Source organism: Oncorhynchus gorbuscha, linkage group LG04 (genome assembly GCF_021184085.1).
Source record: "Oncorhynchus gorbuscha isolate QuinsamMale2020 ecotype Even-year linkage group LG04, OgorEven_v1.0, whole genome shotgun sequence".
Lineage (NCBI taxonomy): Eukaryota > Metazoa > Chordata > Actinopteri > Salmoniformes > Salmonidae > Oncorhynchus > Oncorhynchus gorbuscha.
The window spans coordinates 25,858,132-25,882,644 of NC_060176.1; the positions used below are offsets into that span (position 1 = coordinate 25,858,132).

At 49.5% G+C, this 24,513-nt stretch overlaps 1 protein-coding gene across 1 annotated transcript in view; it reads right to left on the reverse strand.

Annotated features, from left to right (window-relative positions):
- LOC124033884 (coiled-coil domain-containing protein 102A-like) overlaps positions 1-24,513 on the reverse strand; it is an 82,351-nt gene that overhangs the window by 19,358 nt on the left and 38,480 nt on the right. The window contains exons 2-6 of the mRNA XM_046346272.1: positions 22,998-23,739; positions 20,962-21,179; positions 17,836-17,944; positions 11,737-11,853; positions 10,778-10,987 (exon numbers count right to left, since the gene is read on the reverse strand). Coding sequence (XP_046202228.1) covers positions 10,778-10,987; positions 11,737-11,853; positions 17,836-17,944; positions 20,962-21,179; positions 22,998-23,648 — 1,305 coding nt within the window. The 5' untranslated portion in view covers positions 23,649-23,739. The remainder of the gene's footprint in view (positions 1-10,777; positions 10,988-11,736; positions 11,854-17,835; positions 17,945-20,961; positions 21,180-22,997; positions 23,740-24,513) is intronic.

The following is a 24,513-nucleotide window of genomic DNA, read 5'->3' on the forward strand; positions in this document are numbered from 1 at the left end:
ATTTGGTGTACTGCAGCGTAAATACTAATAAAACTATCATCCTGGTATCTTTTCATCAAACTAAAAAGGATCAGGGTTGTTCGTAGCAGCGGTGGCACTGTGGCAACATCAGCAGTACATTTGAGCAGGAAATCCCCGGTTACTTATGACCTCGTGCAGATAATTGTTTGGTTGATTGATGTGAGATTGGGGTTAAGAGATTGGAGTTAAGTGGAAGGGGGTCGCAAGGTCTGGATTGATACTATATGCATAGAGGACAGACAGGGAGAATGCCCTCATCGAGTGCCTAGTTTAGACAAAGGGAGAGAGGGAGGGGGAGACATGGGGGGGGGGGATGAGAGGGAGGAGAGCGGTAAGGGAGGGGGCTGCGAGCAGGAATAAAAAGGGCAGAGGTGAAGACTAAGAACAAATGGAATTTCCCGGAGGAAAAAGTGACACGAAAAAGAGAAAAGGTGGAGAAGATCTAGAAGAAGGCATAGATGACCAAGAGGAGAATCCAAGAGAAGAAGAAAAGAGAGTGCACTCAGAAACGCACAACATCACTGCATCACTGCATCGCATCATCTGACAAAGAACCGCTTCAGAGTTTGGATCTTGGAAGCCAGCGAGACGCCGCGGAGTCAGACAGCATTCTCTACTGCTGGATCGAACGTTTCACTCAGCTGTAATGTGGGTCTGAGTGTCCTCCGTGAAAGGACCACTTCGATAGAAAGAGGAGGGAGAGTTGCCGGGGCTAAGAGCTGAGTCTCCATAAAACACGAGGGAGAGACTGATGAATGATCTATGATGTTGAAGATACTCACTGGAGGTGAGGTGAGAGATGGAGATTTCGCACTCAAACTGATTCACAGACACACTGCTGGGAGTGCGTGTGTGCGCACACACACACGCACACACTGGAAGAATTCTGTCCAAAAAGCACATCAAATGTAACACACAGATGAAGAGCCATGGAATGACACATGTAGGAAACACCCTTACAGATACACTTTTCACACCAAGGATGACAGAAACACACACAAGCAGTAAGACAACCCGGCCCCATAGCCAATTAGTCAATAAATAAAGAGAGGGAGATTGGTTGGAGGGAGCTAGATAAAGGAGGGTGTCACTGAAGGCTTGCTGTTAAATGTTTCTCCTTGACTGGCTCCAAGACCCTGAAATCTGCTGGCACTGAAACAAAGACACACACTAGACACAATACACGACACACTCCGGTCAAACTAACCACACACACACACACACACTGACATTAACACGAAGACACGACACACAAAATGACCAACACATACTGAACAGCCAAACCAGATACAGCCTGGTTCGAATCCAGGCTGTATCACATCCGGCCGCGATTGGGAGTCCCATGGGGCGGCGCACAATTGGCCCAGCGTCGTCCGGGTTCGGCCGTGGTAGGCCGTCATTGTAAATAAGAATTTGTTCTTAACTGACTTGCCTAGTGAAATAAGGGTTCAAAAAATATTTGTTTAATTAAAGCCAAGATGGAGAAAGACTAAAAAGCTTTATGCAACGCAGACATTATTCACACATGATATCTTCCACCCACCCACTCCACCCACACCACCCACTCCACCCACACCACCCACACCACCCACTCCACCCACACCGTTTCCCCTCCTCCTCCACCATTAGCATATTTTCATACATGTATATTGAGACCCACACATACTGTGGCCATGCATGCAACACATGCACACACACACAGATGCATATCCAAGACAGAGATACACAGACATCAATGATTGTTTAGGAATCTCGCTTACACACTCCACATTCCCTTACAGGTATTATAAAACGGAATATAGTATTCATTTAGACCCACACACTGCACGCCCACCCACAGACACAGACACAGACACACACACACATACCCTAGATAGTAGAATTGGGTTGATTATGAGGCTGCCTGAGGGAACGGAGCCTATTGCTATGCTCCAGCACGATTGGTCAGGATTAGATCAAGTCTATGGAGATGGGAGAGGGGGAGGGAGAGAGAAGATGGTGACAGAGTGATTCATCAATGGGAAACTGGGGGCACTGGGGTGGTAATGGTTCCACAGTCAGCTAACGGCTCCATAAGCCCATCTCGAAGAGCCACATCTCTGAGAGCCACTGAGCCAGGTGTGTGATTCACAGTGGCCCCCTAGAGGTACCAAAGAGCTGCCAGAGGGAGCACCTAACCCCCCCCCCGCCAGACAGCCTGCTCACACAGTTCCCCCTGGGTGTGTTCAGCAAGACGCAACATTTTGGAACGGTCGACAATGTTTGGCAACGGAACGTGTCCATGGGTACTGTCTATACCTGCCATTCTACAGACGGATCCAACTGGGCTGGTTGAATACGGGCTCAAAGGCTCGACAGCCTCAACCAGTCTGCCCTGGACCATACCGACCACAGTCTAAAAGTCAGTTTGCATGCTGCAATATCCATAATTACATATCTGTAAAGCTAAAGCTCTCCCTCTGCCTAGGATGTAGAGACTCCCTATAGGCGTAATAAACACACACACACACACCTCCAAGCAGACCTGGCCCCAACCGGGGTTACCCCTGTGTAGGATAGCAGTGCCCAACTGCAGTAATTGACGGAGCAGGTGCATGGCCTTGGGGTCACCAACTGCAACTGCTGGAGTTCATCTCCCCACGCACCTGGCAACGGAGCAAACTCATTACCCTGGCCAGGCCCCGGCCCTACGACACCTGCCCCTGCCGCCCGCTCTTTGGCCTACTCTCACCTGTCTCTCCGGCTTCTCACTTCAATACTGGTGCTCTTGCTCGCCATCCTCAAAGCGAGTGTTTAACTTCTCTACAAATGCCACTGCTCTGCTCTGTTCTCTTCCACATCCATACCACTACGACTGCCCCCTTCCATATAAACCCATACCTTTTTCCTCTAACCTTCCTTACACCTCTCCTTTCCCTCTGGTCCTGTTCCCCTCCCCCCTTCCTCATGAAGATATTTTGCAGACCCTCACCCTGTAACGTACCTCTCTCCTCATAGCCGAGAATAAATGTCAGGTTGAAAAGCCGCTCCTTGGAGAGAGAGAGGGAAGGAAGCTGGGTCTGTCCTGTCAGAGCACACACCAGGGCAGATTTTCGCCTTTCTCTCTCTTTTGCTCTCTCTCCCTCTCTGTCACACACACACACAGACACGTTTATCTCAGTCCTCCAGCCTGAAAAGCATGTTCCCTCAAATTACCTCAGCTTCTGCATGGTATCAGTAAAAGCCTTCCTCTCTGCTTCTCCTGCCGCACATTTATAGTATAGCAGTTATTTTCGCCCTTCACACACACATAGGAACACATAACACACAGAGACAAACACCCCCCCCCCCCCTTACAATCTCCTGTACCTGCTCTCTGTCCCTTGTCGGACTCCGTGCCACTCCAGCCCTCTCTCTGAGTCTTAATGACATCTCTGGGCTGCCTGCGAACTGCTGCATTAGCGACCAGGCTCATAAATAAGCCACTCAGGCAAGCAGTAATGGAGACTTTTACACTGAGCACAAGCCACATGGCCTACCTGCAACGAACAGGCCTGTTTAGGCTGAACGGACTTCAGGGGAAGAGCTGTGTCACACTGACTGACGTCTACTCTGACACACGGGAGACAGTTATGTCCTGTGGGCGGTGGCACGGTTCCTTCCCCTCCGTCACATAGCGCACGACACCACGTTCAACATTCAGACGTCCTTGTCATGCAAGGCTGTGCACGCTGCGGATGAACAAAGAGCATTCGTGGCGTATCAGAGGGAGGGGGGAGAGAGAGGAAGGGGGGAGGGGGAGGTGGCGAGAGCGACGGTGATATGAAAGAGGAGACGCCCTCGCGGAAGGCACCGCAGGACCAAATGGAGAAGTACTGAGAGAGGAGACCCTGAATCTGAGGAACGAGACAAATCATTTCACACTAATTAACCTCAGATGTTATTACCAGACGCCAGGAGAGCTCATTTACATACACACGCACATGCGCGCAGAGAAGGACAACAAAACAATGAACGTGGATACAGGTACACACACACACAAACGCAAACACTGCCACAAACGCAATTTAAGTGTATCACCCTCAATGAAACGCACACATTGCAAACCCACGCAACAGATGTTGTGATGACAATGAAGCTAACTAACTAGTGTAACCTGTTAACCAGCATCAACAGTATGAGAGAGTCAGTCCATTATTCAGGCAGAGCAGATGAGCAGTGTGTATGGGCTCATTAATCAGCATGATTGGTGAGCGTTCAGGTTTTATTCCTGGAGATGGGAGGGTCCTGAGGGGGGGGGGGCATCTGCAGGGTAGAGCAGGGCAGCTGTTTCAGGAGGTGGGGGTGATATATTGGCCCTATAGGCTGAAGCTGTATTGAATGGAGGAGGGGGTGGAGAGGTTTGGTTGGGTTTACTTGTGTTTGAGAGCGAGAGAGAGAGAGAGAGAGTGAGAGAGGGAGAGTGAGAGTGAGAGAGCGAGAGAGAGAGAGAGAGCGAGAGAGAGCGAGAGTGAGAGAGAGAGAGAGTGAGAGAGAGCGGGAGAGAGCGAGAGAGAGTGAGAGAGAGAGCGAGAGAGCGAGAGAGAGAGAGAGAGTGAGAGAGAGCGAGAGAGAGTGAGAGAGAGCGGGAGAGAGAGAGAGAGAGAGAGAGAGAGAGAGAGAGAGAGAGAGAGAGAGAGAGAGAGAGAGAGAGAGAGAGAGAGAGCGAGCGAGAGAGAGAGAGAGCGAGAGAGAGAGAGAGAGAGAGAGAGAGAGAGAGAGAGAGAGAGAGAGAGAGAGAGAGAGAGAGAGAGAGAGAGAGAGAGAGAGAGAGAGAGAGACTGTATATACTGTAGCCATAATCTGACCTTTGAAATGTCTCTATTCCTAATATTTACTGTTCATTTTTAATTGTTTATTTAACTTTTGTTTATTATCTATTTCAGCTGTTTTGTCAATGTAAACATGTTTCCCCTGCCAATAAAGCCCTTAGAATTGAATTGAGAGAGAGAGATAGAGAGAGAGAGAGAAAAAGAGAGAGAGAAAGAGAGAGAGAGAGAAAAAGAGAGAGAGAGAAACTCCTGTACGCTTCAGAAAAAAAACTCCAACACCTTTTTCTCACCAAACATGATGTTCTATTCACTGTTACACAAGGATTTCTGTTATCTGGCTGGGTCTGACACAAACCCACTCAAAGAGGTGAGAGGCTCCTCACGGCCAAGGTTCCGGTCCTTGGTGAGAGACTGGGAGGCTTGTCATTAAACAAAGCTCTCTTTATTTTACCAGTGGGCATATCCAGATGGAGTAGAGGGGGAGACAGAGGCTGTAGAGATAGTAAGCAAGAGTGGGAGAGAGAGGGGGGGGGGAGAAAGAGAGAGAGAGAGAGAGAGAGAGAGAGAGAGAGAGAGAGAGAGAGGAAGGAAGGAGAGGGGGAGCAACACAGAGAGAGGGCAAGAGAGATAGAGAGAGGAAGGAAGGAAGGAGAGAAAGAGGCGGATAGAGAGAGGGCGAGAGAGAGCGAGAGAGAGAAAGAGAGAGAGAGAGGAGAGGGGGACAGAGAGATGGAGAGCAAGAGAGCGCAAGAGGGAGAGAGCAAGAGAGAGATGGGGGAGAGAAAGAACAGAGTGAGTGCGTTAGCTTGAGCTCCTTACTCTGTCTTTCTTTGATATTTCAAACAGCTGAGGCTGGTGGAAGGAACTATGGGAGGACGGGCTCACACGTTGTTTCCATGTGTTTGGTACCATTTCATATGACTCCATTCCAGCCATTACAATGAGCCCATCCTCCTATAGCTCCTCCCTCTGGTTGACCTGGTGATCTCGAGATCTATCTCTCTCTCTCTCTCTCTCTCTCTCTCTCTCTCTCTCTCTCTCTCTCTCTCTCTCTCTCTCTCTCTCTCCTGTTCTGTCTCCTTCACACAGTACTAGGAACTGTGCTTCCACATTCATCTGTAACCTAAGATTTGTTTACGCACAGATGTCTGGATCTGTGTATGAAGCTGCAACAGAATCCCGCTGTGCTCTATATTAAATATAATTTCTGTACTGGCATCTGAACATGTGTCACATCGTTTACTAGGGCTTCATAATGTGGAGGAACGCAGTGTTGGCAGAGAAATGAGAGAAACGTGTGAGTAAGTGTAAGTCCTTGTGTGTGAGAGACAGAGATCGGGGTTAAACTGTACGTGTGTGTGTGTGTGTGTGTGTGTGTGTGTGTGTGTGTGTGTGTGTGTGTGTGTGTGTGTGTGTGTGTGTGTGTGTGTGTGTGTGTGTGTGTGTGTGTGTGTGTGTGTGTGTGTGTGTGTGTGTGTGTGTGTGTGTGTGTGTGTGTGTGTCAGTGAGCGCAGGGGCTTGTCTCTGCCCATAGGGGGATTCATCTTATTCATCGAGTATCAAAGATGAAGCCTGGTGTATAATATTCTAATATATAGCCGAGCAGTTCTCCTTGTCACCTTCAGCATATGTAGCAGTCTATAATCATCTACAGAGGCTTCATGATTAACTACCTGCAACGCAGACACACATGCAGGCACGCGCACAGACAGACACATATGCATGAGCGCACATGCACACACACACACACAGATGGTGAGACGGTAGGGTAAGCCAGATCTCAGTGGGGATGCTGGCGACGGTAAAGGGTGTGTGCTTCTTGGCTGGGCCACAGTTGGCTAGAGGGACGGCCCATTGTTACAGACTGGCACTACGAAGAAGGGACTCACCTCCTAGAAAATAGCATGGATCAAAGTCAACAACAACCAACAAACAGTCTGCATTCAGACAGACAGACAGGCAGACAGGCAGGCAGGCAGGCAGACAGGCAGACAGACAGACAGACAGACAGACAGACAGACAGACAGACAGACAGACAGACAGACAGACAGACAGACAGACAGACAGACAGACAGACAGAGACAGACAGACAGACAGACAGACAGACAGACAGACAGACAGACAGACAGACAGACAGACAGACAGACAGACAGACAGACAGACAGACAGACAGACAGACAGACAGACAGACAGACAGACAGACAGACAGACAGACAAAACGCTATCTCACATAGGGAGACAGGGCTTGGCCTTGTACAAGGCATCTGGGAGGAGGAAGAGTAGATATGGACTGTAGGGAACACAGTGGTAGTGTGTGTCAGACAGCTTAGACAGCACACTGATAAACCACTGGCCTGCTCTACAGGATGTGACCGGCACTGTGGCTCTCAGCTCTGATTAAATACATGTATCAAACCTCTCTTTACCTCTCTCTCTCTGCACTTTACTTTCTTCATCAATAGGCTGCAGTTTAACTTCAATGTGTCTTCAATGTGACCAATGGAACCATTACACACACACACACACACACACCACACACACACAGGGGGAACAAACCCACAGTAGCCTACACACCCAGACGGATGACAACACACAGGAACACACACAAACACAGTCCCATTCCCCATCTCTCTACTCAGGCCATCTGAATTGTACCGCGACAGAGGACATCAATCTCCTAGCTGGCCGTGAGTTGCTCAGAAAGCCTGGACTGGGGATGGGTATGATTTTGGTATCAATCACACTTTGTTCTTTGTCGGTGTCGCCACAGTGTCTTAATCGCTCTGCGTGTTTCTCTCCCCCTGTCTCGATCGATACCCTGCCTCAACAACACACAGGGAAGGACATCCATCAGCCACACAGTCTCGGTGTCTCCAGGCCTGGCCTATTTGTATACTGGAGACACACACACATCCTATTCCTTATCTGAGTTTGATATACTTGGTGCTTGGCCTCTTCTTTTCAGGTCTTCTACTCTCCCTGTTGTCCTCTTTATTTCGCTACCATCCTTCATCCATCCATCTTTTTGCTCCTCCTCCCTCTCGCCACCCCACCCTGGCTGACAGAGTGTGTGAGAATGACTGGATGAGAGAGAGAGAATGAATGAGTGAGTGGGTGGGTGAGAGAACGAGTGAGTGAGTGAGTGAGTGAGTGAGTGAGTGAGTGAGTGAGTGAGTGAGTGAGTGAGTGAGTGAGTGAGTGAGTGAGTGAGCGAGCAAGTGGGCGGAAGAGCGAGTAAATAAGTTGCTAAAGGAGAGTGAGTGTTGAGTGAGAGAGAGAGAGAGAGAGAGAGAGAGAGAGAGAGAGAGAGAGAGAGAGAGAGAGAGAGAGAGAGAGAGAGAGAGAGAGAGTGAACAAGTGATGCAGGGTGCTTTAGGCCCAGTCTATAAATCTGGGGGTCCTGGAGAGAGACGGACGGTGCTCATAACGAGCCAACACCGAATGTTTTTATTCCGCCATAGATTCCTCAAACAGGGCACAGCTGGACCCAGAGATTACACCCAGACAGAGATAGATTGAGAGGGAAGACTGGCGGGAGGGAGGGACAGATGGAGGGAGAGCAGCATATCCTCTCGTCTCCTCTATTCTCTCTCAGTGGTGACCCGAGCTGTCGCCCGTGATCAGTTGCCACAGAGTGCGGCGCTCTCATTCCACAGCAGCCAGCTAGAGACCCTGTCTGATGAACACATGCTTCGTACGTGCCCGATGAGAGGCCTATTTCCTACGTGTCCAACAACCAGGCAGAGACCTAACGACTAGAGATTATTCACAGCCGTACAGTGTGTAATGCGTAAAAGCACTGGTGGGATGGCTACATGCCATGCAGTGCACTGAGCCCAATCCAACATGATGCATTCATGTCATCTAGTGCACAAGGACACTACCCAGTCGGAACAGGCCACCTGCTCTTGACGGATAAGGGTCCTTAATCTCTGTGACATGGGCAGAATTTATGGACAGCACGGGATAATTGGGTCCTGTGGCAGTGTAGCACTGTGCATGGCGGGGACAGATTTGAATCGAAGATTTCAAGGTCCCCCCCCATCTCCATCTGCCGGTCTATGTGCTCCACATTCACTCTCCTTTCCACTCCTCCCTCTGTCTCCCAGTTCATGTGAGACTATTTGCAGATAAGTATCCCTCGGGGTGGAAGGCATGGCGTCTGTTAATCCTACAGCCTAGAGGTTAAGTGTGTTGTGCCAGCTAGCGAACCGTCTCTGGTTGGAATCCCTGAGCCGACGCAATACACACAACAACAAAAAGCTGTTGATGTGCCGTTACTTCCTGTATTTCGTTTGGGATAAGAGTGTTTGCTAGATGACTCGCATGTAATTGTCCTAGTCACACAGGTAGGGCGGAGATTTGCCACAGACCTGATGATATTATCATGACGCCGAGGCGATTTGACGTTCTGACCATGTTGCTCCCCCAGTGCACTAAACAGTAGGAACACCTGCTCTTTCCATGACATAGACTGACCAGGTGTATGCAGGTGCAAGCTATGATCGCTTATCGGAGTCCCCTGTTAAATCCACTTCAACCAGTGTAGATGAAGGGGAGGGGAGGTTAAACTAGGATTTTGAAGCCTCGAGACAACCGAGACATGGATCGTGTATGTGTGCCATTCAGAGGGTGAATGGGTAAGACAAAAGTGTTTCAATGCCTTTGACCCGGGGTATGGTAGTAGGTGGCAGGTGCACCGGTTTTGAGTGTGTCAAGAACTTCAACTGTGCTGGGTTTTCCACATTCATCAGTTTGCTGTGTGTATCCAGAACGGTCCACCACCCAAAGGACATACAGGCAACTTGACACAACCGCGGGACGTATTGGAGTCAACATGGGCCAGCATCTCTACGGAATGCCTTCGACACCTTGTAGTCCACGCCCTGACGAATTGAGGCTGTTCTGACACATTTTTCTATATTTTTATTTATTTATTTACAAATTGATACCTGGTGTCAAATATCGGGGTCGGCAGGGTAGCCTAGTGGTTAGAGCGTTGGACTAGTAACCGAGAGGTTGCGAGATCGAGTCCCTGAGCTGACAAGGTAAAACTCTGTTGTTCTGCCTCTGAACAAGGCAGTTTTCCCAGTGTTCCAAGGCTGTCATTGAAAATAATAATTTGTTCTTAACTGACTTGCCTAGTTAAATAAAAAATCTATATGATATTGTTTCATGAGCCTAGGACCTAGAGGCAGCTTTTAGCTATTATGCCCCCAGCCTCTGGAATAGCCTGCCAGAGACCCTGAGGGGGGACAACACTGTGGACATATTTTAAAGAGATCTTAAAACACACCTTTTAAGCTTTGCTTTTCTTTGGGGTGCTGTTCCGTCGTTTGGTTTTCAAGAAACGTTAATCAAATACAACCACCGACTGTTTGCTCATTGCTGTTGCTGTAAGATGGCAACTCAGTGCAATTGCACATGTGCCAATTGAATCTCAACAAGGAAACAGCCTGTGGTTGTATTTGATTCACCTTTATTGAAAGTATGGATTTCAGCAAACAAAGAAAAAGCACACAACTAGAGGGCAAACATAGGTACAAGGTTAGCGTTTCATCATTTACATTTTTGGAATTATTGACATTGGGCGAATCGATGTAGCTGAATTCCACAAAGCCTGGTCTCTTGTGGCACTCCCTTGGTGGAGTTCATCAGAAACTCCATTCACCTTGAAGTGGAGTTTAGTCAGCTACATGAAATTGTAGGTACTTGGGTAAAAGCCGGGGGGGGTGTATTAAACCACTCCTAAGGTAGACCACACTAGTGAACCTCCCATATGTGCCTTAGTCAGAGGTGCACGGAGGGGGAGTCAGAGGTGCACGGAGGGGGAGTCAGAGGTGCACGGAGGGGGAGTCAGAGGTGCACGGAGGGGGAGTCAGAGGTGCACGGAGGGGGGAGACAGAGGTGCATGGAGGGGGGAGTCAGAGGTGCACGGAGGGGGGGTTCCTGCTCTCTGCGCTCACCTTGTTCCTCTCAAACAGCTCAGTCTGGATGGTCTTGAGGTCAGTGTCCAGGGCACTGGCCGCCTGCCGCCGTTTACGGGCCAGCTGTTCCTCCAGGTCCTCCGTCTGCGCCCGCAGCTTCTTGTTGTCCCTCTCAAGCGCCAGCTTCTCGGTCTCCAGGCGCTCCCGCCGGCCCCACTCGGCAGCGTTCTCCACCTGCAGCCGCTCCATCTGAGGAGGAGTGGAGGAGGAGGGAAAACCATGTCAAATCAGAGGGAGAGGAACGAGGTCAGAGGGAACGTTGAATCAACCAATCGCTGTACCAGAAGGGAATATGCAGTCAGTCAGTCAGAGCACCAGTGTCCAGGTCGTGACAGTAAAGCCCCTTGTAAACGCTCGACAAGTGAAGGGGCTCTCCATTAGCATTTTTATCATACTCTCCTTTCCTTCAGCCCGGGCCTGCCAGCCACCAGAGCAGAGCCATTAAACATGCTCAGGGTGTATTCTCACGGCTGATATTTGAGCGGCGTTGAGCCGGGAGGAAGTTGCTGCTGGGGCAATGAGGAAGAATACAGGAGAGGGAGAGAAAAGAGAGGAGAGGCGTGAGGCACGTGGGGCTGACAGTGGACTGGTGTCGGGCCCCCGGGCGCCGCTCCTCTGAGGGGGGACAGGCGATGGGAGGAAGGCGCTCTAAAAGAACACTTCAAAGGAGAGGACTCGTTCCACTCCACCATAAGCCACAGGCATGAAATATACTCTCCAAAAATTACAACTTAGTACGTGAGGGACACACTGACCACCCAGCCAGCTCCCACTTCCACCATGTCAACTAGTGGGTCACAGTTAGAGACAAGTGTCAACTTGAGTTCAATTGATGTTGAATGGGCTGAATTACCCCCATTAAGTGTAAAGGGATTTGAGATCCATTACAACCCATTATGGATGCTTAAAAGCCAACTGGCTGTGTGCTTAAGCCTCACCTCTGCTCGTAGCTCGGCCAGTTTCTTGTCCATACTAGTGCGTGCTCCCAGCTCATCCTCCAGGTCCTCAGACATACGACCCAACTCATCCTGGTGTACCTCCTTCAACATGTTGAGCTGAGAGAGAGAGAGAGAGAGAGAGAGAGAGAGAGAGAGAGAGAGAGAGAGAGAGAGAGAGAGAGAGAGAGAGAGAGAGAGAGAGGGAGAGAGAGAGAGAGAGAGAGAGAGAGAGAGAGAGAGAGAGAGAGAGAGAGAGAGAGAGAGGGAAGAGAGAGAGGGGAGTGAGAGAGAGAGGGGAGAGAGAGAGGGGAGTGAGAGAGAGAGAGAGAGAGAGGGGAGTGAGAGAGAGAGAGAGAGAGAGAGAGAGAGAGAGAGAGAGAGAGAGAGAGAGAGAGAGAGAGAGAGAGAGAGAGGAGAGAGAGAGGGAGAGAGAGAGGGAGAGAGAGAGAGAGAGAGAGAGAGAGAGAGAGAGAGAGAGAGAGAGAGAGAGAGAGAGAGAGAGAGAGAGAGAGGAGAGAGAGGGGAGAGAGAGGGGAGGGAGAGAGAGAGAGAGATAGAGAGAGAGAGAGAGAGAGAGAGAGAGAGAGAGAGAGAGAGAGAGAGAGAGAGAGAGAGAGAGAGAGAGAGAGAGAGAGAGAGAAGAGAGAAGAGAGAAGAGAGAAGAGAGAGTGTCATGTTTGTCATTTATTATCTTGTCTTGTCCCTGTGCTTCCCATTCTATTCGTTTCCCTCTGCTGGTCTTATTTGGTTCTTTCCCTCCTTCTAGCCCTCTCTCTCCCCCTCCCTCTCTCACTCTCTCGCTCTCTCTTCTCTCTATCGTTCCGTTCCTGCTCCCAGCTGTTCCTATTCCCCTAATCATCATTTAGTCTTCCCACACCTGTTCCCGATCCTTTCCCCTGATTAGAGTCCCTATTTATTCCTTTGTGTTCCGTTCCTGTGCCGTCGGTTCCTTGTATTGTATTCACCATGCTGTGATTGCGTTTCGCCCTGTCCTGTCGTGTTTTTGCCGTGATTGTGTATCACCCTGTCCTGTCGTGTTTTGTGCCTTCATCAGACGCTGCGTGTGAGCAGGTGTCTCAGTCGACTACGGCCTGCGCCTACCCGGCGACCTGCAGTCTGTGGCCGCTTCTCCAGTTGTTTTTCCCCTCTACAATCTAGAGGATTTCTGTTATTCCGTTTTGAACATTAATAAACTCTGTTTCTGTTAAGTCGCGTTTGGGTCCTCTTTCACCTGCATGACAGAAGGAACCGACCAAGGAATGGACCCAGCGACTTCAGACGCTGTTTACACTGCCGTCAAGATCCAAGGAGCCATGCTCGGCAGACACGAGCAGGAATTGTCTGCTGCTCGCCATGCCGTGGAGAACCTGGCCGCTCAGGTTTCCGACCTCTCTGGACAGTTCCAGAGTCTACGTCTCGTGCCACCTGTTACTTCCTGGCCTGCCGAGCCTCCAGAACCTAGGGTTAATAACCCACCTTGCTACTCCGGGCAGCCCACTGAGTGCCGCTCCTTTCTCACGCAGTGTGAGATTGTGTTCTCTCTCCAACCCAACACATACTCTAGAGAGAGAGCTCGAGTTGCTTACGTCATTTCACTCCTTACTGGCCGGGCTCGAGAATGGGGCACAGCTATCTGGGAGGCAAGGGCTGATTGCTCTAACAAATTCCAGAACTTTAAAGAGGAGATGATTCGGGTTTTTGACCGTTCAGTTTTTGGTGGGGAGGCTTCTAGGGCCCTGGCTTCCTTATGCCAAGGTGAACGGTCCATAACGGATTATTCCATTGAGTTTCGCACTCTTGCTGCCTCTAGTGAGTGGAACGAGCCGGCGCTGCTCGCTCGTTTTCTGGAGGGACTCCACGCATTGGTTAAGGATGAGATTCTCTCCCGGGAGGTTCCTTCAGATGTGGACTCTTTGATTGCTCTCGCCATCCGCATAGAACGACGGGTAGATCTTCGTCACCGGGCTCGTGGAAGAGAGCTCGCATCAACGGTGTTTCCCTGCTCCGCATCGCAACCATCTCCCTCCTCTGGCTTTGAGACTGAGCCCATGCAGCTGGGAGGGATTCGCATCTCGACTAAGGAGAGGGAACGGAGGATCACCAACCGCCTGTGCCTCTATTGCGGAGTTGCTGGACATTTTGTTAATTCATGTCCAGTAAGAGGCCAGAGCCCATCAGTAAGCGGAGGGCTACTGGTGAGCGCTACTACTCAGGTCCCTTCATCTAGATCTTGTACTACTATGTCGGTCCATCTACGCTGGACCGGTTCGGGTGCTACATGCAGTGCCTTGATTGACTCTGGGGCTGAGGGTTGTTTCATGGACGAAGCATGGGTTCGGAAACATAACATTCCTTTCAGACCGTTAGACAAGCCTACGCCCATGTTTGCCTTAGATGGTAGTCATCTTCCCAGTATCAAATTTGAGACACTACCTTTAACTCTCACAGTATCTGGTAACCACTGTGAGACTATTTCTTTTTTGATTTTCCGTTCACCGTTTACACCTGTTGTTTTGGGTCATCCCTGGCTAGTATGTCATAATCCTTCTATTAATTGGTCTAGTAATTCTATCCTATCCTGGAACGTTTCTTGTCATGTGAAGTGTTTAATGTCTGCCATCCCTCCCGTTTCTTCTCTCCCTACTTCTCAGGAGGAACCTGGCGATTTGACAGGAGTGCCGGAGGAATATCATGATCTGCGCACGGTCTTCAGTCGGTCCCGAGCCAACTCCCTTCCTCCTCACCGGTCGTATGATTGTAGTATTGATCTCCTTCCAGGGACCACGCCTCCTCGAGGTAGACTATACTCTCTGTCGGCTCCCGAACGTAAGGCTCTCGAGGATTATTTGTCTGTGTCTCTTGACGCCGGTACCATAGTGCCTTCTTCTTCTCCGGCCGGGGCGGGGTTCTTTTTGTTAAGAAGAAGGACGGTACTCTGCGCCCCTGCGTGGATTATCGAGGGCTGAATGACATAACGGTTAAGAATCGTTATCCGCTTCCCCTTATGTCATCAGCCTTCGAGATTCTGCAGGGAGCCAGGTGCTTTACTAAGTTGGACCTTCGTAACGCTTACCATCTCGTGCGCATCAGAGAGGGGGACGAGTGGAAAACGGCGTTTAACACTCCGTTAGGGCATTTTGAGTACCGGGTTCTGCCGTTCGGTCTCGCCAATGCGCCAGCTGTTTTTCAGGCATTAGTTAATGATGTTCTGAGAGACATGCTGAACATTTTTGTTTTTGTCTATCTTGACGATATCCTGATTTTTCTCCGTCACTCGAGATTCATGTTCAGCACGTTCGACGTGTTCTACAGCGCCTTTTAGAGAATTGTCTCTACGTAAAGGCTGAGAAGTGCTCTTTTCATGTCTCCTCCGTTACTTTTCTCGGTTCCGTTATTTCCGCTGAAGGCATTCAGATGGATTCCGCTAAGGTCCAAGCTGTCAGTGATTGGCCCGTTCCAAGGTCACGTGTCGAGTTGCAGCGCTTTTTAGGTTTCGCTAATTTCTATCGGCGTTTCATTCGTAATTTCGGTCAAGTTGCTGCCCCTCTCACAGCTCTTACTTCTGTCAAGACGTGTTTTAGGTGGTCCGGTTCCGCCCAGGGAGCTTTTGATCTTCTAAAAGAACGTTTTACGTCCGCTCCTATCCTCGTTACTCCTGACGTCACTAGACAATTCATTGTCGAGGTTGACGCTTCAGAGGTAGGCGTGGGAGCCATTCTATCCCAGCGCTTCCAGTCTGACGATAAGGTTCATCCGTGCGCTTATTTTTCTCATCGCCTGTCGCCATCTGAGCGCAACTATGATGTGGGTAACCGTGAACTGCTCGCCATCCGCTTAGCCCTAGGCGAATGGCGACAGTGGTTGGAGGGGGCGACCGTTCCTTTTGTCGTTTGGACAGACCATAAGAACCTTGAGTACATCCGTTCTGCCAAACGACTTAATGCCCGTCAAGCTCGTTGGGCGTTGTTTTTCGCTCGTTTCGAGTTTGTGATTTCTTACCGTCCGGGTAGCAAGAACACCAAGCCTGATGCCTTATCCCGTCTGTTTAGTTCTTCTGTGGCTTCTACTGATCCCGAGGGGATTCTTCCTTATGGGCGTGTTGTCGGGTTGACAGTCTGGGGAATTGAAAGACAGGTTAAGCAAGCACTCACGCACACTGCGTCGCCGCGCGCTTGTCCTAGTAACCTCCTTTTCGTTCCTGTTTCCACTCGTCTGGCTGTTCTTCAGTGGGCTCACTCTGCCAAGTTAGCTGGTCATCCCGGTGTTCGAGGCACTCTTGCGTCTATTCGCCAGCGCTTTTGGTGGCCGACTCAGGAGCGTGACACGCGCCGTTTCGTGGCTGCGTGTTCAGACTGCGCGCAGAAGAAGTCTGGTAATTTTTTTCTGCTTCTGCTCCTGGTCTTGCTGGGTCTCAGTCTGTTCCCTGCCATCGCATCTCTCCTGTTCTTGTCCCTGCCCTTGCTGTGTCTCAGTCTGTCCCTAGTTCTCATTTTTTTTTTTTTAGAGTAGTACCCTAGTTTCCCTTTTTATCGTTTTTCGTTACGGTCCTGAGGAGAGGAGTTGGGTTCTTTCTCGGGACGTGCTGGACCGTTTGATCTATGATTTCCTCCGTTGCCGCCAGTGTTCCTCCTCGAGAGCGCCAGGAGGCGCTCGGTGAGTGGGGGTACTGTCATGTTTGTCATTTATTATCTTGTCTTGTCCCTGTGCTTCCCATTCTATTCGTTTCCCTCTGCTGGTCTTATTTGGTTCTTTCCCTCCTTCTAGCCCTCTCTCTCCCCCTCCCTCTCTCACTCTCTCGCTCTCTCTTCTCTCTATCGTTCCGTTCCTGCTCCCAGCTGTTCCTATTCCCCTAATCATCATTTAGTCTTCCCACACCTGTTCCCGATCCTTTCCCCTGATTAGAGTCCCTATTTATTCCTTTGTGTTCCGTTCCTGTGCCGTCGGTTCCTTGTATTGTATTCACCATGCTGTGATTGCGTTTCGCCCTGTCCTGTCGTGTTTTTGCCGTGATTGTGTATCACCCTGTCCTGTCGTGTTTTGTGCCTTCATCAGACGCTGCGTGTGAGCAGGTGTCTCAGTCGACTACGGCCTGCGCCTACCCGAAGCGACCTGCAGTCTGTGGCCGCTTCTCCAGTTGTTTTTCCCCTCTACAATCTAGAGGATTTCTGTTATTCCGTTTTGAACATTAATAAACTCTGTTTCTGTTAAGTCGCGTTTGGGTCCTCTTTCACCTGCATGACAGAGAGAGATGGATTCAGCCAGACAGCAGGAACATCTACAGATGTTAAGCTCCTTGGTATAAATATTGGCATCCATGTTCATAGTATTATTTCACTCTCCTCCTATAAACTGAGATGTCTTCAAGGTTGATACGCTCCCATACAACATGACGTTCTCACTCAGCTATGGAGGCTACAGTGGTTTCTCCCTTTAACCTCGGAGATCCCACCGTGGGCCAGGCACATAATGCGCACCTGCCACAGCTCAACCTTCACCTCTCCTTCTCTGCGCTCTCCTTCTCATCAAATATTCATTCCCACTCTCACTGTTCTCATCCCTCTTATCTCTCCTCTCCTCATCTCCTCTACCACCTCTTCTCCCTTGATGATATCCGGGGGGGGTTCTTCAGTCTTCACTGACTACCCTGCCAGTCCATTCATGGTTTTCCAATAACATCGACAGACACACACACACACACACACACACACACACACACACACACACACACACACACACACACACACACACACACACACACACACACACACACACACACACACACACACACACAGAGAGCTTGTCTGCTCTGAGCACAGAGTGCCTCCTAGTGGCAGTCTCCTGTAAACACACCCTGAGCCGGCGGCTCTGACTCTTTGAAGCTGCTGTCTCAGCAGGTGTGTCTGTGTGAGGTGGATGTGTGCCAGTCTGCCAGGCTGTATTGACGTAGGTATGGGGGGATATATGGCCAATATGATGTCAACACTTCTAAGGCCACCAGGATCAAAGGGCTGACGTTTGATGCCTTTACCCCGTTTGATGTATACGTCCCCTGGACGGGTGTTGGAGGGATCGGAAGGTAGAAGTGACCCTCAATCTCACCTGTTTCATGGCCTCCTGCTTGGTCTTGTTCTGCTCCTCGTATTTGAGTTTCCATTGGTTCAGCTCTGTTTCCAGCTTTTCTATGCTCTTGCTGAGTGCATGCTTATCCCTGGGGAGAGAAGAGAGTTGGTTAAATACTGCTCTAACAACATAGGTGATGACTATTCAACAGAGATAGATCCCAAACCTTCAGAGAACCATCGAAAACATACACACTATTAGTTCTGAATATTTAAAACAGGAAAATAGCTGTGCCTATTCAATATGTTTTTTGAAGGAAGAGACTTGATAGAACCGGTGTCCCCAAAATCCTATGTAACTATGATGCCATCCACACACCGAGTTGGATAGATGTCGTGGCTAAAAGTGACAGCTGACTTCAACATTCTGGGCGAATATAAATGTCTTCTCATGAGGTCAGCAGGGTGCCTATGGCACTGACAGAATGACTGGTCCAGAATGTTGCAGAAAAGCCCTACAGAAACCAGTCTTACAGACAGACGGGCTCTGCCAGATTGGTGGACCTGAAGATGCCGACCAATAACCAGCGGGGAAATGAGCAGCCTCCAGTGAGCTCAGAAAACAGTTATGATTCTAATGGAAAAGATCATGGGGCTGATGGTAGTGTTGGCGAGAGCGGGAAGCTGCAGTGGTGCCAGAGCCGAGCCCAGGCCAAAAAAACAGGAGGCTCTGCTTGTAAATTATGAGACTGGCATCTCAGCCAACGGTGGAACAGAGAAGAGACAGAGCAGTTACGAGTCTACACTTTCCATACACTCAACATTAACGCAAATTTGATCATGAAATATGATGGACGGATGCATCGTGAAAGGTGTCTCGCATGGCTCCAAATTAAATACGAGCTATAATAGAGTGGGGCAAAAAAAGTATTTAGTCAGCCACCAATTGTGCAAGTTCTCCCACTTAAAAAGACGAGAGAGGCCTGTAATTCTCATCATAGGTATACTTCAACTATGACTGTCATGTTTTGTCATATATTGTCTTGTCCTTGTGCTTTCCCTTCTGTTCGTTTCCCCCTGCTGGTCTTATTAGGTTCGTTCCCTTTTTCTATCCCTCTCTCTCCCCCTCCCTCTCTCTCTTCTCTCTATCGTTCCGTTCCTGCTCCCAGCTGTTCCTCATTCTCCTAACTCACTCATTTACTCTTTTCACACCTGTCCCCTATTTTGCCCTCTGATTAGAGCCCTATTTCTCCCCTTGTTTTCCGCTTCTGTCCTTGTCGGATCCTTGTATGATGTTCGCTGTGCTGTGTCCTTGTCTCGCCCTGTCGTGTTTTGTCTCCTTCAGATGCTGCGTGTGAGCAGGTGTCTTAGTCTGCTACGGTCGGTGCCTTCCCGAAGCAACCTGCAGTCAATGGTCGAGTCTCCAGTCTGTCCTCGTTACTACGAGTGGATTTAAGTTTTTTCCTGTTTTGTTTTCTTCTTGATTTTTCCAGGATTATTACTTTTGTCATATACTGGAATAAAGACTCTATTTTCGTTAAGTCGCTTTTGGGTCCTCATTCACCAGCATAACAATGACAGACAAAATTAGAAAAAAAAATCCAGAAAATCACATTGTAAGATTTTTAATTTATTTATTTGCAAAGTATGGTGGAAAATAAGTATTTGGTCTATATCAAAGGTTTCTCAATACTTTGTTATATACCCTTTGTTGGCAATGACAGAGGTCAAACGTTTTCTGTAAGTATTCACAAGGTTTTCACACACTGTTGCTGGTATTTTGGCCCATTCCTCCATGCAGATCTCCTCTAGAGCAGTGATGTTTTGGGGCTGTTGCTGGGCAACACGGACTTTCAACTCCCTCCAATGATTTTCTATGGGGTTGAGATCTGGAGACTGGCTAGGCCACTCCAGGACCTTGAAATGCTTCTTACGAAGCCACTCCTTCGTTGCCCGGGCGGTGTGTTTGGGATCATTGTCATGCTGAAAGACCCAGCTACGTTTCATCTTCAATGCCCTTGCTGATGGAAGGAGGTTTTCACTCAAAATCTCACGATACATGGCCCCATTCATTCTTTCCTTTAAACGGATCAGTCGTCCTGGTCCCTTTGCAGAAAAACAGCCCCAAAGCATGATGTTTCCACCCCCATGCTTCACAGTAGGTATGGTTTTCTTTGGATGCAACTCAGCATTCTTTGCCCCCCAAACAGGACGAGTTGAGTTTTTACCAAAAACTTCTATTTTGGTTTCATCTGACCATATAACATTCTCCCAATCTTCTTCTGGATCATTCAAATGCTCTCTAGCAAACTTCAGACGGGTCTGGACATGTACTGGCTTAAACAGGGGGACACGTCTGGCACTGCAGGATTTGAATCCCTGGCGGCGTAGTGTGTTACTGATGGTAGGCTTTGTTACTTTGGTCCCAGCACTCTGCAGGTCATTCACTAGGTCCCCCCGTGTGGTTCTGGGATTTTTGCTCACCGTTCTTGCGATCCTTTTGACCCCACGGGGTGAGATCTTGCGTGGAGCCCCAGATCGAGGGAGATATCAGTGGTCTTGTATTTCTTCCATTTCCTAATAATTGCTCCCACAGTTGATTTCTTCAAACCAAGCTGCTTACCTATTGCAGATTCAGTCTTCCCAACCTGGTGCAGGTCTACAATTTTGTTTCTGGTGTCCTTTGACAGCTCTTTGGTCTTGGCCATAGTGGAGTTTGGAGTGTGACTGTTTGAGGTTGTGGACAGGTGTCTTTTATACTGATAACAAGTTCAAACAGGTGCCATTAATACAGGTAACGAGTGGAGGACAGAGGAGCCTCTTAAAGAAGAAGTTACAGGTCTGTGAGAGCCAGAAATCTTGCTTGTTTGTAGGTGACCAAATACTTATTTTCCACCATAATTTGCAAATAAATTCATAAAAAATCCTACAATGTGATTTTCAGGATTTTTTTTCTCATGTTGTCTGTCATAGTTGAAGTGAACCTATGATGAAAATTACAGGCCTCTCTCATCTTTTTAAGTGGGAGAACTTGCACAATTGGTGGCTGACTAAATATTGTTTTGCCCCACTGTATGTCTGAGGAAAGCACCTTCACATACTTGAACATTCCTCAACCTCTCTAAACATGGTCTTCCTTCCAACTCCCTTGATCCCCTCTCCTTACTCGCGTTCCTTGAGCAGGACCTTCTGTGATTCGTCGAGGCGGAGCTGGAGGGCGTTGATCTTGCCGGGGTCCTCCTCCATGGCAGCGATGTCATCCCAGAGCAGCCGGCTGCGGTCCTGACGACTCAGGGCAGAGCGCAGGCTGCTGGCACTACGGGCGTCCCACGAGTCTGGACCTTCCGCCTTGGACCTCAGCACGGACTCCAACAGCTCCAGCTCCTAGGGGAAGGGAGGGATAGAAAGAACAGAATGACAGGTGAAAGAGAAAGTGGAAGGGAGGGAGGGAGGGACCGATGGCGTAAGTAAACGGGAGAATCCGGGAGAATGACCAGAAAGGAGAGAGGAAAGAGGAAGAGGGATCTATGCAACTTCATTCACTGTTAGTCGACACCTGTTGTTTACGAAGCATGTGACAGATAACATTTGATTTGATTAGATGAACCATGCAGGGGAGTCACCCCACTCTGAAACCCCGACGTCGGCCATCACAGCTCCACTCCAAGCGAGAAGGCTGGAGAGCGAAGCGGACTCCTCGACTCAAATATTTACTTTTCTTAACTAAACCCCACCAGGGAGCCAGGTTTTTTCCTAGCTCAACAGCACCGGTACAGTAGCTATCATATTATCCCCTATCCCAATTTCCTGTCTGTAAAAATGTAATTCCCGGGGCGTTTCACTGAGTAATCAAACACTGCCTTTTTCTTTCTGTCTCTTCATGTCTCTGGGAGCCACACAGGGCTCCGGACCCTTTGCCAACTTCCTGTTACTGGGAGAGCTGAGCACAAGAGCACAACCATCAGACGGGAGGGAAAACACAGGCTGTTACCAGTGGTGGCCAGCAGGGGGACCTAGAGGTTAATGTATGTAGCGCCGCTCCTCTCACTCAGCCCACCACATGTGGAAGCAATCAGCGTGTCTGTGTAAGACTGAGGGAGAGAACAATGAAGGGGCAGGAAATGGGATTGTATGTGAGCATCCCCACAATGCTCAGCTCAGCTTCATGCTGCTGTTTATCCAACGGTGAGTTATTACAAATGGCCAGCTGCTTGCCTAGGGAGAACTCAGTGTGTATGTTGGCCCATGGTGAGCCACTGAGGAAGAATCTGACTGGACATTCTCCTCCAGGTTGCGTTGTATGTCTTCTCATTATTTACTTATTTTCCGTGTTCCCTTTGGCCCCAGACTGGGAAAATGAGCACGGTTATCGCCATTGCCTTTCATGCCTGAAGTGAACCTCCTGCTCTGTACGGGTGTGAAAGTGTGTCTGTCGAGTGTTTCCATGGAAACAGCAAGCCCCCCCCCCCTATGTGTGAGTTGGCTGAAGGTCAAGTCAGATTGCTAATGACACTGATCTGTATTCACTGCTGCTTGAGATGCATACAGCTGAACACCCCTTGCCACGATTCACGTTTTCCCTAAAAACAGAAACCTCATCTTGTCCAGCTCTCAACGACGAGTTTTAAAAGAGTTGAATACACCTGATGAGCCAGCTCAGGGAGGTTTTTTAAATTATATTTTGACTGTGTGTCTAATTGACAACGGTACATCTGAGGACACCAACAGCTACAACGCCTTACAATCGTGCAAGATGACAGGCTTTTCTGTGACAGGAAGCTTGTTTCATTCCCTGTGTCTAACAGGGAATTATCCCTTCCCTTCAAAATGTCTGAAAATATGAGGCTCATAGAGGGGGAATTGGGTTCCAAGGCTGCAGTACCCAATCTGTGCCCCCTGGGTAGAAGATAGGGTTGTGCAGGGGAGGGGGATTCTATTTTAAGAACAACAGCTACACTTCAGCAGAGCTCCCACTGAAGCACAATGCTGGAGGTTAAGCTCTGAGACATATCTGCTGGCTGGCTCTTCATTAACAAGATGAAACACTGGCCTAAATAAGTGACTGATGCTCTATCTTCTACCAAGACCTCAGACCAACCTTCCCCTGTGCAACCTATTCTCTGACTGTTCTGGGTTATAGAGTACTGGAGTGTGTCTCTTACTGACATTGTTTGGGTCTAGAGTGTGTGACCATTCTCTCACCTTCTGTCTGTCAGGTTTATCTGTGTCCACATCTCTCACTGGTTCCTGTTCTGGTGACCCGTGCCCCTCGCCCACCCTGTCCTGCTTACTGTCCACAAGGGGCTGTGAGGAGGAGGAGGATGGGGTGGAGGAGGAGGAAGGTGGTGCTGAGGGGGCGTGGGAGGGTGAGGCCTGGTCAGCACGGAGACACAGTGCTTCCTGTCTGAGTGTCTCGTTCTCAGAGGCCAGTTCCTGCCGCTCCCGCCTTGCGCCTGTCAGCTCCTTGGTCAGGGCGTCCAGCCTCTGTCGGAGCTGCCGCACCTCGTCCCGTGCCCGGTTCCTCTCGGAGCGCACCTTGCTCCACTTCTCCCTCCAGTTGGCCGTGCAGTCCGACCACCAGCGCATGGTCTTCTCCATTTGGGCAGCTCGCGCCCTGGCCTCCTCCAGCTCCCTCAGACGCAGCTCCTCACGGCTCTCCCAGTCCCCAGACTCGCCCAGGCCAGGGGAGAGCAGCAGAGGAGGGCTGGAGCTGGGGGTGCCCCCCGTGGGGCTGGGCGTGTGGGTCAGGCTATCAGGAGAGCGGACCCTGTCCGGCCCCAGGCCCAGGCCACAGAGCAGGCCCGCCCCGGACTTAGCGGCCTCGGCCATGTGGGGGCTAGGGGTGTGGTTCATCACTGAGCCGATGATGATCCAGGAAAAAGCAGGAAACACGAGCGATGCTGTGCACTCAGGAGTGCATGGTCGCCTTGACTCAGGTGGCTCCCTGCAGATTCAAACACAAAACAGAGACACTGGTTAGTTGGACAGTACTAGGGCTGTTGCGGTGACTATTACCGCCACACCGACAGTCACGAGTCATGAAGACAGTCAAATTCCACATGACTGTTTAGTCACTATAATTAGGCTTCTCCAAGCTCTGATGCTGCTGCTGGTCATTAGTAGCCTGCCAAACTTGCTAACTGCCTGGTACTCAGCACTCTATTGTCCCTCTAATCACTCTGACATCAATGCAAATCGAATCGAACATCTAATCAAACACTTCATGAGAGCCCATGAGCTCATGTTGCGCAACATTTCTATAGGCTATGCAAATGCGGGAGAAAACAGAGTGATGGTCTCTACTAAAAAAAGGAGGATCAGCTTTCTATAGGCTAGGCCTACTATATTTATTTCTCAACTCTCCTAATATTGCTTATATTTACAACAGGAGTATAGCCAACCTGGCTGGCATGAAGATGAACCATGGGGAAAAGCGTCCTCCATTCGCTATTTCAGTGCATAGATGACAAGTATTTCTTCCCCGCGTAAGACAATGGCTTCTTTTTATTACTTGTTCGAATCATAGTCGCACACCTCATGCAGCCTAGCCCATAGGCCTATATGTTTTAATAAGCTTTGTATCACAACTAAAGTGGGCAAATAACTTCTTAAAATGAAACACAATGAACCGGCTTTACAAGGGGTGTAGAGCCTAACTGGCACACATAAGCAGCGCGTGAGTTTGGGGAAGATCATTTTCACCATAATGCACCTTTAT